General features: G+C 37.8%; 1 protein-coding gene and 1 pseudogene across 1 annotated transcript; both read right to left on the reverse strand.

Moving 5' to 3' along the window:
* Window positions 1-3,971: 3,971 nt before the first annotated feature.
* On the reverse strand, window positions 3,972-11,672 carry LOC107660973 (arrestin domain-containing protein 3-like). The gene is made up of 8 exons (XM_016450411.1): window positions 11,170-11,672; window positions 8,762-8,843; window positions 8,518-8,665; window positions 8,299-8,401; window positions 7,467-7,723; window positions 6,399-6,561; window positions 5,990-6,132; window positions 3,972-5,891 (listed from the first exon to the last, which is right to left on the reverse strand). The coding sequence occupies exons 1-8, from the start codon at window positions 11,447-11,449 to the stop codon at window positions 5,823-5,825; spliced, it is 1,245 nt and encodes a 414-aa protein (XP_016305897.1). The 5' UTR covers window positions 11,450-11,672; the 3' UTR covers window positions 3,972-5,822.
* Window positions 11,673-13,227: 1,555 nt separating this feature from the next.
* On the reverse strand, window positions 13,228-15,710 carry LOC107660977 (arrestin domain-containing protein 3-like; annotated as a pseudogene).
* Between the last annotated feature and the right edge of the window lie 255 nt (window positions 15,711-15,965).

Below are 15,965 nucleotides of genomic sequence, written 5' to 3' on the forward strand. Positions count from 1 at the left end.
CTATTTAGTGTCCTATTAATCATCCACTGACATAACAGCTGTATATGTGCCACAGTGTGAATTGTCAGCCCTTAGCACAGTGTAGGTTCAGTCTGTATGTCATGAATAATGCATGACACATCACGGCCCCTGAGTTTTCGTTACTGATACTCTGCAAGAGTTTAAAAGACTTTTCAAAGCAGTGCATGGAAAGTAATAATGGAAACTGTAGGTAGAGGATGAATTAAAGTTCATCCGTCTTGCTGTCTGTAAATAACAAAACAAAAAATAAAAATGAATTAATGCTACATTTTAATTACCTGCACTAAGCAGAATCTGTGAAAAGAGGCATTAAACACAATCTGTTTGCATGTGTGCCTTCACTGAAATGATAGAGAAAATAATGCTGCTTATCCTGACACTAATTCAAGTAATGACACTGCACTTAACAGTCAGGGACTTGAACCTTTGCCCCCCTATAGTTGAAGTGTGGACAAGCCCAAAGCTATGCAGTCTATCCTGGGAGTCGTAAACTCAGGGACCTCAGCTAGCTTGAGAAATCTCATACTATCAAGTTCCCTCCTTCTTATCCACAGCCATGCTGCAAAACAAGATGAAGCAACTGGCCTCTGCATGTCAATAGCTCAAAGAGCTCTCGCAGCTGTTCCCTTCACTAGTTGTGTTTGCTTTGTTACCATGGTCGCAGATGGGTGTGAATATTTGGGTTTTATGGTAGACTTTATGCTATATTATGATGGACACATTTAGATTGAAAACTGATCAGCTTTGTGTACAGTAGATTGACTAAGTGACCTTATTGTTAGGTTTATATGCCATAATAGTATATAGTATAAATGTAGTATACACAGTAAACAGTAAAGTGAGTTGAGTGTGAGAAGTTGTAAACAAGTAAAAAAGGTGAACATGAAAAAAATCAAAAGGTGAAATGGTGTTTTAAATGTAGATGAAAATCACTTGAATAATCTATTGCTGTTTAATGGAGGAAGATCAGCAACCTATCCCACTTCAGACTTCTTGACCATCTTTGCAGTTTTCAGCAATTAAAACCATACATCTGTGTGTTTTTTTTATGTTCACTTAGATATCAAATGATATTCACTTTTTGAGATTTTTATATAACAAATATCAAATTTAGCTGTGTATTTTTTGCACAAATTTTAGAATTATTTACATATAAATAAATATATAAAAAAAATATTGGTAGTTCTGTATGTTGTTTCAGGGTTGGCATCATCTGAGGTCCTCTGAGGGGTTGGCATCATCTCTTCTCAGGTGTTCTGGATCCAGACTGAAGCTTGTGTAAATCCTAGTTGCAGAAACAGAGAAACAAATAGAGACATAATTAGCGTAGCTGCTGTTCCAACCAAGCAAATTCTGTGTACTGCTTTTTGGTCCAATAAGTAATATCTTATGTTACTATATATATATATATAGTATATTTATATATTTATATATTCATATATGTATATTGTATATATACAATTTACAAGTGTACAATATATTTTGGTAGACAAAGTGAGAAAACAGGAAATCTAGTCTGCTCTATCAAGCTAATGTTTTTTTTTCTTCCAAAATGGTCTCCAGGTCAGTGTGCTCCTCTCCTGCTCTTGATGAGAACAATGTGAGATGTTCAGTCATCTCTCTAGCACTGGTATATGAAATGCCCATATTCTTCTAGAAGCTTCATCTGAATATTCCACTTTGAGCGTGAGGCTCCTGGTAAGGAGGCATGGCAGTAGGATTTGTCAGTTATTGGAAAAAGCTGAGACCTGTGTAGCGTCAGTATGGACTAAATCAGCAGCTGTCATTGCTAGTAATCCCCCCTCTCTTTTTGCTGGGGCCCAGGGTCAGCACCGTACAAAGGGCCTGACCTACAACAGTCAATGGAGTAGGGGCCTAGCAGGACAGAATAACGTGCTGGGTCAAAGCTGACTCATCATAGATCCTGGAAGCAGCCCTCAGCTGACTGCAGAGAAGACAATACTGTTGTAGAGTTATGTAATACACCCGCTAGCTGTGAGGATGTACTCAGGCATTTCACATTTCAGTGCCTCATGTTATCTTTCAGTTGGCGAAATAGCAACCCTCAGGTTAAAAAATAAGATAAGATCTTTCAGCATAACAACTCAAAGCACACTAGCAAAACAACTAAGCAGTGGCTGACAGGGAGGAATATGAATGTTCTTGAGAGGCCTAATCACTACACTGACCTGAATCCAGATTTAAACTTGAAACTCTCTGAACAACTTATGTCTAAATGTCTGTAAGGTTAGAAATATAATAATTCAAATATATGCTATAACGAGTTAATAATACTTATTTCAAAATAAATTGAAATTAACTACAGTAATATGTATTATTTTACACAGTTAATTTAATTAGTATTCACTATAGTAAATTTGAATGTATTTATATAAATTTAGGTTAATAATAAATGAATAAATTTTCATATGATCTTATTTTCTTTTTTCCCCACACTTACATATAGCAAGAAGCAATTTGAAAGTAAAACCAGACCTGAGGGCTTTAAAGCAACAAAAATTCTACATTAAAAACTCAAGTGTCTTTTGATAAATGTAGTTCACGAGAAACACATAGAGAGGTGGAGAGACATTCTCCTGACCCCCCAGGCTCTGTCCTGTGCGTGCAAGTCTACATTCTAAAACCCAATCAATAAATAACACACGAATGACGCAACTGCTAATGATTTTCTAAATATGTCACAACTGAGTTGCAAATCAATAATCAGTTTGTGGTCAAAATGAATACGTAACCTCACACTTCACCTCAGGCAATGCAAATACCAATTTAAAAATGGCCATAGATTAATAATATATTGTACGCTAAATAATTTTATTTATTAATTTATTAGCATGTGTGGTGTACAATTCCCCAATTATTATTTTTTTTTATATGTTTTGGCCAGTTTTAACATGAACCTGTTTATGTGTTAGTTTTTTTAAGCAACCCTGCTGGGTAAAGTTTATTACCTCACTTGACCCCAAGGTCACTTCTTGACTTTAGTGCCACCCGATAAGCTGAGGTCAGAAGGTTAGCCCCTCTAAACCAATCTGGCGTCTTGAAGTCGAACACCTTGAGGTTTCAACCTTATCTTGAAATGATCTGCATCTTTAAAGCAACAAGGATGCAAAGTACTAAATGTGAAAAAGAAAAGAAAAAAGAAAGTTTCTTATAGAGAATGGTCTAAATTAGATTTGTATGTACACACTAAATTAACGTGTTTAGTATATGCATATGGAGAAGTTTCACTTAAAACCGTTTTCATTGACTCCATTTGTGTAACAGCTAGAACGGCCTGTGGGGGCGCTGTTGTTAGTGAGGGACCAGTATTGAAGTTGTTTTGAATGTGTCCATATTTCAGGTCTTGCTGACTTTTTAAATTCTTAGCAGCAGACTGTTTGCTTTGATGCACTTTATATCAGCATAGTAAAGACTGATGCAGTCATTATAGTGCTGCTTTGTTATGAATAAAACAGAAGTACAACAGAAATTATGGTTTTTAGACATTTATTTATTTCCAAGGCAGAACTAAGAGAAATTTTAAAACCATTACGAACATACATTTCATTCATTATCTAATGTTCATAATGATCTCTGAAATGAAATCACAATGAAATAAGACAAAATATACCACTGAGACAAAATAAACTCAAGAAATATTGCACTTAATTTCTAAAACATACCATATTTCCACTAAAGGTGTTTCTTGACAAAGTCAAGAGTTTAGCTTTAACACTGGACTACACGGAAGGCCAAGCGTTAGACTATAGTATTGACCAACCACAAAAAGAAGCACTTTTCTCTTTGCGTTTAAGCTTATTCTTTCATTAGTGGCCAATTTTGGTTAAATTCTAAACTATAAAACACAACAGAGAAGCAGATCATTCTCTGCTTCTTATAATCATCTCTTCAGTTCTGAAATGGGTCATCCATTTCTCTGAGGTGTGCTACAGCTATTGTTCCCATAATAATCGAGACAAGAGGATCTGTATAATGGTCGTTTGTCTGGAAAACAAACACTGAATGCCCAACAATAATCATCAGAACTCATATCTGAAAAAACAAATCCAAAACCCATTCAACGCAAAAGTGGCATGATCAACGCACGCTTTGAAGGACTTTTTGGTTTTCCCTTTTTGTCCTTTTAAACTAAACAGTAATCTCTAGGACTGAAAGAAAACAGGATGATGATTATTGAGGATAGCATAAATGATAAAGCATGTTAAGATCAGTTCATCAAGGCCACTATGTTAAGACCACTTTGCTGCCGAATCATAAACCCCCTAACATTACAGATGAACATATAACAAACACGCTGTGTATGCAGACATGAGTAATTCTACAAATTCAAACACTACTTTAACTATCTACATTGGTAATTGTTTAAATTGTTTCTCCAGACCTCAACCAGACATGAGCAGTTTTATTTCAGTAAAAAAAGTGCTTAATGAAGGCCAAGCATGATCAGAGCCTAAACTACTTCTGTAGTTGAATGAGTTTTAAAAACAAATGTACAACTCATTTCAACTGGATTTGGATGTCTCCGGATGTTTTGCTACCCAGCTTGGCTTTTCAAGCATTTGTGCCATCCTTTGGGTCACATCTGGCTTCACCGATCTGAAGAAACATTGTGGCTGCTGGTGCAGCAGGACAAAAAGGGAATGTCATAAGTCTTTGAAAGCTGCCTTGCATCTTTGTGCATATCTCCTCTCTTTATTGAATCTGTTTTTCAAAATTGAATCTGAAATTCCTTCTATAGTCTCCTACATTGAACTGAAACAGTGCAATCAAAACAAAATCTACACCATTTTTGTTTTCATCATTTGGCAAGTGAGAAGATCACCTGAGACTGAGTGCTTTTTTTCAAGCAGTGCAATCTTGAAGCCTGCACTGCTACACACTACAAACAGAAAGGCAACAAACTCTTCAGGCTGCCTGCCCGGACCCCACCCTGTTTTATCTCTCTGCTCCCATCACGCACATGAGTGGCATGAGCTGGATTGTTGCTCCTTGATCAAACAACATGTGCAACAAATTTAACACCAAGCAAACCACGTTTGGCTTAAAGGCATTCTACATTTAGAACTGAAAATAAAGTCCATGTGAACAGGAGAAAATCAAACAAAAGCCACACCCGGGTTACGAGTTGGCGAGGCAACGTCGCAAGAGCGTCAAGACAGCATGTTACCAAGAGCAGATTATCGACTGAGGAAACACAATCAATGAACACTACAGACCTCAAAAGAACTTGAACAAGATCAGTGCATTAAGTCAGTCCGTTCAGTCTTGTTATTCCTTGGAATCTTCTCTGCGTTGCTTGCGGCTCATGCAAGAGCCTGCAATCGCTTAGTCTAAAAGGCTAAAAACTGAAATAAAACAATCATTGATTTTAAAACGCAAGCGAGAAAAACGAACTTGTGCAAAAAAAATCTAAATCAAAAATCGCGTTTCTCTCAGCTGTACAGCGAATGGCTGCGGTCGTAGTGTTTTCTTGCATTTCTCTTCAGATCTCGGACAAGGTCTGCGTGTTCTTTGTCAACCTTTACCGAAAAGCATGAGAAAAGTGACTACTTTGACAAAGCTCTGCAGGCTAAGTCCGACAGGGCGTGTCCCATCACAGGGGCCGAATATCTGGGTCGGGTAATTTGCCAGTGACTCTCTTCGCCCTTACTTCTGGGTTTTCCCATAGAGGGTTGTTTTCTCTCGGTGGTGACAGCAAAGCGACCAATCACTGTCATCGGGAGATAAACAAAAGTGAAAGCTCATAAAGCCCATCGCTTTGGACTCATGCCATGCATTTCTCAGCGTGACGGGCAGGTGTCGAGTCTGTGCTCTGCAGTTGATGTGGCTTGATCTGGATGTTGATCAATCTAATGGAGAGGGGAACAGAGAAACAGCGGTGAGATTAATGCATTTAAACATGGCTGAAAGCTTCACACCTTCCACCAAAACTAAACTAAAAGCTTACCTCGGAGTAGGGTGGAGGGGGTCGGAAGCGGAACTCTTGGATATAAGCGAATAGCGGGCCATCAAAGTTCTCCCGCCCTGACGACACGTCCAGACAGCTCTGCCTCTGATCTTCTGTGACCACCTCTGCATAGGCTGGAGGAGCTGCGTACAGCAAAAGCAAATGTTAATACTGTTACCATTCCAAACACGTTATAGGTTTCACCTTTGCACACAATGTGATCTACATGTCCTCTTTTGGTGTCTTATTCAAAGAAACGTTAAGCAACAAGTTAGAAGACTTCTACAGACTTTCCTATCTGTGTAATCTAAAAAAGTTAGATTCAAATCACATGTCCTCCATCTTCATATATTGCAAACATCCCTTAAAACAAGTGGTGCTAATTGACAACCTAGGAAACGTTCCTTACCTTCAGGCCTCTCAGGGAGGGCCAAGCCTAACCAGCTCATGGTCATGCTGCATTGGCTGCTCACAGAAGATGTACGGCTACCGAAGGGGTGGAGAGGGATGGTGCCAATCACCAGGGGCAGGTTTAAAGACAGGTTCATGGCTCCTGGGATGTCTACATACACCTGATAATAAAAATATTGGTATTTAAAATTAACCATTTCACAAACAGTGCACCTTTGTAAAAAACGTTCCAGCATTTCCAGATCCAAATGCTCCTTCAGATCCCCAAAGCAAACAAACGGTTCTAATATACAACCACAGTGTGCTGTCCTAACCTTTACCTCAATGCCAAAATCTCAGTTGGCCAGGCAGTAATTCATCTTTTCTTAACCATTAAAATACTTGTGTCCAGGATGCTGCGAGCTTAGAGACTGTAGTGTTAGAGTGCTAGACATGAATAGTGCTCATAAACAGCTGTTGAAATAGTATTCTCACTTAAAACAGAGTAGAGATTTGGACCAGGAAACAGTATTTAATAGGTCACAATTTATTGGATTAATTTATTTCAGAATACAAGGAGCCTGCTTAAAACAAGTAGGGATGACCCATTCATTGTACCAGAATATTTTCAATCACAGAAAAAGGCAAGAAAATAACATTATTTATGTATTCACAGCATATCAACAATGCTTTCTTAGAGCTGAGCGAATTAAAATAGTAAACTCAGATCCTGGGTCCTGACTATTACACAGTAATAGATTGGTTTGAGGGGATAATAAGCCATTAACACTCAATGGCCTGAATTTCATCAGATATTTTGGGCTGATCTTCTTATCAGTATGTGCCAGAGAGAACTTGACGTCATCTTATTATCATTCATAGTGCTGCGTGTGTGGAAGAGCAAGAGGGGCTGTCAAGGAAATGATCCTTCAGCTGCTTGAAATCGACATGGAAAACACTCATATAACTGAATTATTTGCATTTTTAAGCTACTGAGATGACCAGCACTTGTAGAGATGATCGGTAAGCTTATGTGGGCCCCATAAAACTTCAAAATCAATACAAACTATAAAAGCACATGACTTACCATGAGTGAGTATTCCACTCTAATGATACTGCAGTCAAGGATGGAGGGAGATACTGGGGGAATCTTCAGCATCTTTCCATTCCATGTCTCCGTCTTGCCAGAAGAAAGCGACTCCCCTCGGATGTTGGCCACCAACTGCTTGATCTCCTTCATCTTCCCTTTGGCAAAGAAGGTCTGTGTTTGGTAAATGGCGGCCTTTGGCACAACCATACGCGAGGAGCAGTTTTCAATTTCAGCAAAGATTTGAATGGACTCCCCTGAGTAAAGACATTATATATGGTTAATGGTACAAAATAGTATCAAGGGGTATTATGTAGGGCTGCAACAACTGATTAAAACTGACAATGATTGATAATTAAAACAAATCTGAAATATATTTGATTATTACCAGTCACAGCACTTTACAGTAGCAAGAAATGCATTTCTATAAGCTGCTGCGGCAAAAGTATACAAAACATGTCCATGTCCAAAACATGAGAATGCATCATATTAAAGTGACCTTTTATCAATTTATTCACCCTCATGTTGTTCCAAACATGTATGTATTTATTTCAGAAGAAGATATTTTATTCAGCAGAAGAAAGAAACTGATGATGACAGAATTTTCATTTCCGGCTGAACTACACCCTTAAGAGCCTTAAACAATTTTATAGTTTAATGTGGCTTTCCCTGTCACATGCTTTTTTCCATTTGATTAATAATATATATATATATATATAAATCAACAGATTAAACGATAATCAAAATAATCATTATTTGCAGCTCTAGTATCATGTAAAAGTATAGTGGGGTCCAAATGTATACTGAAAATGTTAACTGCCAGAAGATTTACCTGGAGTATAACCCTTCCGTTCAATTTTGGCACTTAAGGAGATTGGACCTGAGGTGCAAAACCAGCAGCATAGCGTCTTTTCTTTAGTTCCTGCCTGGGGAGACTGTGCAAAGTAGAATAACAACACTTTAAAATGCAAGAAACTTGACTGGTCATTTTTCAACACTGCATTGATGAATCAGTGATAAATCAAGGGATACAGATGATGCAAACACTCACCAGCAGAAGAGGAGTGTTGATGTCAATGTGTTCAAAGACAGTGAACTCTTTCTTGGTCTTCATGGGCAGAAGCCACGGCCTGTGCAGCTCAGCCTTCACCCAATAGCGCACACTGCCATGCTTTCCTTCGAACGAGGTAGCCAGAGGTCTGCATGTGCGTGAAACAGAGAACATTTGAATAAGAATTACAATATACAGTTCAAGTGAATAATTTTACCTGGGGCCATATCTGACCGACACTCACGTTTGTGGAAGCTCAAAGCTGAATGCATACTCATGTCTTCCTGAATGAATAGTGGTGAGTCCCTCCTCAGAGTTATCATCATCTGAAACAGAAGAGAATAATATTCCAAATATACCTTACCTGCCAAAGCATTGATCATCTTCTTGTTTACTACATTATCTAATTTATTCAAACACATACACTTCTGCTAAATGCATAAATGTAAACACTTTAATAAAACAACAGTTGACTGATTCTCATACACCCCAGCAAATCATGATATGCATCAATATTATGTTGTACCCAAGAATTATGAGTGTTTCATCACAAGTATAATGATTGCACTTTATGCACAGGTGTATTCAGTTTCAGTATTCATTCTGAATGGGAGAGAGAACTACTCATAAGATCCACTGCAGTTCACGTGAAACCTAAGGTAAATGTGAAACGAAATTCCAATGTTAAATAATTTGTTTGTGTAACACTAAAAAACACCGGCGACTTTCGTTTCGCCAGCTAAGCACTCAGCTTAGCGGAGCCATGGTAAACAGGCACGGAGCTGTCAATCAAGGGCTGACTCCAGCAAGAGAAGACCGGCCTAAACCGGAGCCGGCTGCTTCCCCGTGCAGGCGCGCTCATTACGCATTCAGTGTGCGGCAGCCTCCCATTGAATCTACGCGTGTGCTGTGGCGTGGACCTCAAGAGTATTCTCCCATTCAGCAAAACACGTGAGAGAAATATGCCAAAAAACACACACCAAAAATCACAAACGACAGAAAACCGACCAGTTTCAATAACAAATGGACTTTTATTGTAACCAATCACTCATACAGAAGCAGCAAAGACAATTAGATATGACTTAGATTAGAATTTTACATGGGAATGAAATTACAACACGCATGCAACTAACAAGGTCATAACATGCACTATTTGATTTGTATACAAAGAGTTTCAACATTAGGCAAATATTGACTAGCTTTCCTGTAGTAGAAGCCACCTCAGGCTAACAAAAACTTCTCAATAAAAATGAATATGTAAAAGTTATTATACAATGTGGATGTATTAATGTCACGTTTACCACTGGGTTAAGCAACCGTTCGCACTTGTACATTTTTAACCCTGTGTTTTGATGCTAACGTTACAGTGTGGAACGATGCGGTGGTAGAACGTAACAGCAAGTTGTTTGGCAACAGACGACCAATAAACTGCCTCGGTGCTTAGCTCATTAAATATTCATGAGCTCCGTGCAGTTGCAGAAACTGGAGCGCGCTGTATGAGAAAAGTAAAAATGTCAAACAACTGCGTGAACTGGAGTGAAAAGATAGTTTTTTTTTTGCTTTTGTGCGTTAAAAAGTGACTTCAGTCAGAACGGACAAACTAATTATAGAAACTTCTACGGAAGGACCAGCAGTTATCAAAACAGCTCATGAGAAGTTTTCGTCATAAATATGCAAAGGGTTTATAAATGTACAGTGCGAAACGAGATAACCCACGAATATATTTACTCAGAATTTTAGAAAGGCCATGAGTTAACAATTTCAAGTGTGAAGAGTCCAACAGTATATGCAAAAAAAAAAAAAAAAAGCAAAGAGGTTGTCAGTCAGCCTTAACAACTGAATATTGGACCACTGAATGCATTTAAATTTAGCTAAAGTATGTGCATAGGTTGCATACTACAGCCATGGTGCAAAGTTGCTGCTGTGCTGTTTTTCTCACTTTCCGCAAAAGCATGATGTCATAGAAGACACGTTGACGATTCCACCAATCAGAGACAAGAACGGCTAGACACTGCATCAAAACAGGATTGAACCGCTTCGAACAATGGGTGGAAACTTAAGATATTATGCCGAAAGATCTGTCATTACTGTTTTTAATATGTGATCTTATATAGAATGCATGGACGTATTTTTTCCGAAATAAATAAATAGATTGAACACCGAAACGAATCTTGATTTTAATAAGGCTGTAGCATGAGATGAGCAAACTGTGTGGTCACCATTCATTCAAGCTACTTCACTGACACCTGAAAGAATCCTGAAGTATAGTCAGAATAGAGAAATGTGCTGAATATCACGCATTTAGCTGATTTAAACGGGATAGTGAAAATGCGGCATCCAGGTCTATTGCCTATTCATTATTTCTAATGAATGATGAGTCTGTCATGTAATGTTCCATGTGTATATGGTGTATTTTTTTCGGTTTGATTAAGCCAATAGATTTTAACAAGTGAATACATAAATACAATAGAAAAGGAAAAGAAAGATATATGCATGCACACAATAGTGTCTACAGGTCCACCGGTCAACAAGTACTGTGCAGCATCCAAAGCATGTCATGTCATCCTGGACCACTGAGCAACCCACCAGTACATTCAACTGCTCTTTTCTGAACAAATCTACACTGAGAGCTTGTTTGATCTGTATGCTTACCTCTTTCATGGCCAATAAGGATGTCTCTATGATTCAGATATTCCACTTCTTCTGTGTAATTTTGAGTGTAGGCAGTGTTGGATCCAGCATTTCGTGATTCTGTCCAACGAACTTTTGCGAATCCTTTTGCATGTATTTTAAGTGACTTCACACGAATCTCCCCGCTGACTTCAATAATAACTCTTCCTGAGACGGAGTCCCCGCTGGAGAAGACAGGGACATTGCTGTCATTTAGACAGTCGTAGCTTACAATGAAGCTCTTCACCTTTCCTAGCACCATGGTGGCAAGAAAATAAAATGTACAAAGTTCTGTAGACAAAACCACAAAGCAAAATCTATGAAAATAATCTCTTATGAAAAAAAGCGAGAGTTAACACTGGATAGTGTCATTGAGATGCGAGAGCTGAATAACAGCAAAAGATGCTGTTATCGCGTCTCGGTGAAGGCTTGATGGTCTGCAATGAAAGACAGCGAAATTTGGCCACCGGCTCACTTTAAGCGCTGCTCTTGTGAAAAACAAGTTAGTGCGCATGCGCACGGCTGCTATACGTCCCCCTTCTTCCGCTCGCTTTTTGTGCAGTTCTTTGACCGGGACTCAGGAGACAAATAACAGAGAACAGCTGATCAGTGTATTAAAAGAATACGTGGAAGTCTAGACATTTTTCCCCCCACACACGTTTAGGTAGAGCCCCACATTAATATTTGAACAGTTTGGTTATAGAGTAACATGTTATAGATTGTTAAGTGAATTTGGGCTCTGGTTACTCTCAGTTATATGCACAAAAGGAACATTTTTTAGAGCTGAGTCCCCCCCCCAACATATTGGGACTCAAACAATACAATTGATTTTAGTCAACATATTGTTTTACCGGTTGCACCTGAATGCAAAAATGGTTTTAGATGCAGATAAAGAGATCAATATTGCTCACGGCATGCTGCCATGTTACATTTTGATAAAGATGGTGATTTGATGCCAATTGCACCAGTTTTTATATCATAATATATGTCACTTGAACTGAGTATTTGTAGGAACCTCCTTTTTAGTATTTTTTTCCCCAGATATTAGGCAAACTCACTCAGTATCCTTTCCCCACATTTTCATATTTCTCTATTCTTAATTTCATATCTTGTTTCTATATGTCATGATTCCTGTTTAAATGGGTTTGTGTTAAACGTTGTGTAAATTCTCTTTTCCAATGTATATGCACTTCCTCTGATGGCACAAGGATCAGTATGAGGCTATAGAGGATTTTCGTAATTTCACTTGCATTTATCTGCTATAGATGTACAGTATGGTTCAGTTATGAAAACGTATGCGCCACCCAGCGGCTGCACAAACTCTTGTGTCTTGCTTTAGTCGCGCGTGTGTGAACGAGTTACGCTGGTTTCTGCTGCCCTCTAGGGGTTTGTTGGAGAACAGTAATTAAAAAATTTCCTGTGTGCAGTGGAGTTGAAGGTGGAGATATTTGTTCAAATTCTCATTTGAATTTACCTAAAGCGAAACAGACACATCCTCACCTAGTAAAATGCAAGACGTTTTGATATTAAGATGTTTGAGAGTTTCAAGTTTAGTTTATTTTAAAACTTGGACTTAACATGTACGACAAAGATTTAAGCAGGGGGTTAAGGTAGGCTATTTGGTGTCTGGTGATTTGTGATGTAGTAGTTTCTCTTGGGATTATTTGTGAGAATTTTAATCCAGTACTGTAGCACAGTGGAGCAATCCTCTTTTATTTTCATAGATATTTGTTCAGACTTGTTACAGTCTTACTTGAAAATAATGATCATAACTTTGGTAAAGAATCTCATACAAACAGTGGTTACAGTCGATAGATTATTTCATTATGGACGGAGGTTAAAAGCACAAACAGATAAGCTGCAATATGTTCTGAAAAGAACACAGTATCAATAAAACTGCTGTAATATCATCAAAATAAGTTTTAGTAAGAGTGATTAGAGTTTATAAGGCACAATGTAATAGGCACCTGAGCTTGAAGGCATGCAGATAAATTCATGAAGTTCTCATTGACACAGCACAAGTCTGGCTGGTAAAGGACACTAATAAGGCACTTTTGGAGAGGATTCTTTAGTGCTTTGGATCATAAACTGGTGCGGATGGAAACCAGGCTGGGTGGCATGTGGATTTGGATAGACCCCTGCAGCAGCTCCTGAGTGGGGCAGCACTGTAGGGTCATAAAGTCCTGCAGGTGGAGGAGGTAGTTCACCAGGATGGTTAGGCTGAGGTGGTGGATATGACTGGAATCCTCCAGGTGGGCCTTGCCAGGGAGGACACTGTTGATCAGTTGGAAGAATAACCACAGGAAATCTGACTTCTGGGTCTGAGGCAAAAGACACATCCAGATACACCTGACAGTGTATGGAATAGTTCAAGTGATTTGATCATTTTTGGGTATTAATTAAAAAAATTACGATACTAAGGAAGACTAAATAGCACCTTGAGTTCATACTGCACTTTTAGAATTCTGCAGTTTTCAATGGTGACAGTCAGGTCACGTGGAAGCTTCATGTTAACTATGAATTTAGACTTTTCTCCAGAAGGGATGCGATCTCTAGTCTCTTCGATTATGTATTTTAATCCTCTTTTATTTCTTATGCCAGCGATGAACGTCTGCTGCTGCTTGAGGCTGTACTTTAGCTTGACGTCACGAGATGAAGAGTTGTCAATGTCGACAAAAACTCTGATTGTTTCACCTGCATCAATAATAAGAAAGTAGAGATAACATACATCAATAATAAAATTGCTGCTTTGACATTGCAGGCTAGTGTCTTCAGTTTAGGCGGCTTTGACAGTTGCGCTTGAGAGCTATGACTACATCACCTTGCATATAGCCAGTTTTGTCTGTTGATACAGTGAGTGACATTTTTCCTGAGCTGAATAGTTTCATCCTTTTGTCTTGTGTGCCAGATTGTGGTTGCTGTATGAAACAAACAAACATATTTAAATAACTAAACTAATATCACATTCAAATTCCTCTATAGGTCACAAGCAAATCTCATTACTTGTGTTCTGATGACAGTAAAGCAGTTACATCATCTCTTTATTTATGTGAATCAATAGATAAGTGCCTAAGAATCAAATTATAATGAATTCATGTTATATTATAGAATTATAATTCATACCAGTAAATGATCATTGGTCGCATCATTTCTGGGCACAAAGGATAATTCCAGATGTTTAAAAGATGTTGGCTTCAGTGGCCTCTTCAGTTTTACCATCAAGACATACTTCACCCAGCCATGAATGTATGTAAAAGATGGAGGCATATTTCTGAAATTAGGGATTAAAATAGTGTCTCACAAATGACTGAAAAGTGCTGTAGTGCATTATGTGGTCATGTATGCAATACATATATATTAGAAAATAAGTCCATTGTCACATGCATAATAATAGGTTTTTAATGTATTCAGAATAACAATTAGCACATGTACAATTTATAGATTTTTTAAAATTACATTTAATGTTTATAATTTAGAATAATAAGCAAATAATATGGTTTTATTAAAGCAAATGTTTAAAAATATGCAAACAATATGACTGGCCCTTTTTTAATATTTGTTTTAGAGGATGGTGATGATTTGGCGGTTACGTTTTGCTTTTAATATCATAACATACTGATGTTCTGTACATTGAGTCTATGGGGTGTTAATCACATATTGTTATTAGTTCACTGTTTGCACATATTTACACAATAAAGAACAAATGTCATTGAAGATGTATGTTGAAAGAGAGGAATTCTTCAATAGTATCACTGACTGTTGAGGAAGCTGAAATCTGAATAGAAAAATATGCCTTCCTGGCCTAATCACTGATCCATCTGAGGAACATAAGGCATTAGTACAGCATGAGTTAATAGAGAGTTGTAATGAAACTTCGCTGGTCTACTGTTAGCAAACAATCTTTTCAGGATTCATATGACTTATATGTCTGAAAGGTATATGAGAACTCTTACTTACAGGTTTCTCCGCTTACAAGAGTGGTATTCCTTTGTTCTTGTCCTGTAGACTTCACAGCAAGAAATGTATTTTATCCATTATTATTCTTCATTATTTCTTTATTCTTTATTGCAAACATCTATTTTTCAAACATAATCTGTCCCGACTTTGATTTGTAAGTTTACTGTTGGCATTTATTTTCCATAATACATATGTGTATTATTTTATTTATATAATAATTTAAACACTAATACTATACTAATGATACTAGTAATTACATTTTTAATATATTTTATAGATATTTATGTATATTTTGTACAATGTCACCTTTCTTTGAGCTCTCTTGAATGAAGTATTGCTTTAGTTTGAAATATCTCTCACGGTCACGGTAGGTTCTTTCATCATCGCCTGATTTTTCAGTCCAGCGTACATTTGCGTCCCCTGTCAGCTTCACAACAAAACTGTCCACTTTTATTTCTTTGGTTACTTCCAAAACAACTCGTCCCTCTACAATATCCTCACTAGTAAGTATTGCTTTCATTAATTGGGTCATAACGAAGACTGAGCTCTTTGATGCAGCCTGACATTTTTAATTTTAAATTTTTTGTATGTACGTATGTACACTAGACTAAATATTCAAAGACAACTACATGCTGGTTCTTCCTGTTCTCATGAGTGAAGCAGGAATGACAAAGGTCACTCAAAAAAAAAATATTCTTGAGGGAGTGGCACTTCATACACCTGCCTGGTCAGCGCTGATCTTTCAGTTCAGAGTTCACAGTGATGGATGTGTCCTGATTGGCCGGGGGACACTGCTTGTTTACCACAACAGAAGATGAATC

Source organism: Sinocyclocheilus anshuiensis, unplaced genomic scaffold, assembly GCF_001515605.1.
Source record: "Sinocyclocheilus anshuiensis isolate Anshui unplaced genomic scaffold, SAMN03320099.WGS_v1.1 scaffold1895, whole genome shotgun sequence".
Lineage (NCBI taxonomy): Eukaryota > Metazoa > Chordata > Actinopteri > Cypriniformes > Cyprinidae > Sinocyclocheilus > Sinocyclocheilus anshuiensis.

Coding starts and splice junctions, on each gene's coding strand:
- LOC107660973 (XM_016450411.1), bottom strand. CDS start 11,449: ATGGTGCTAGGAAAGGTGAAGAGCTTCATTGTAAGCTACGACTGTCTA. Junction 8,844..11,169: donor CCTTATTGGCCATGAAAGAG/GTAAGCATACAG, acceptor CTTCTGTTTCAG/ATGATGATAACTCTGAGGAG. Junction 8,402..8,517: donor TCAACACTCCTCTTCTGCTG/GTGAGTGTTTGC, acceptor TACTTTGCACAG/TCTCCCCAGGCAGGAACTAA.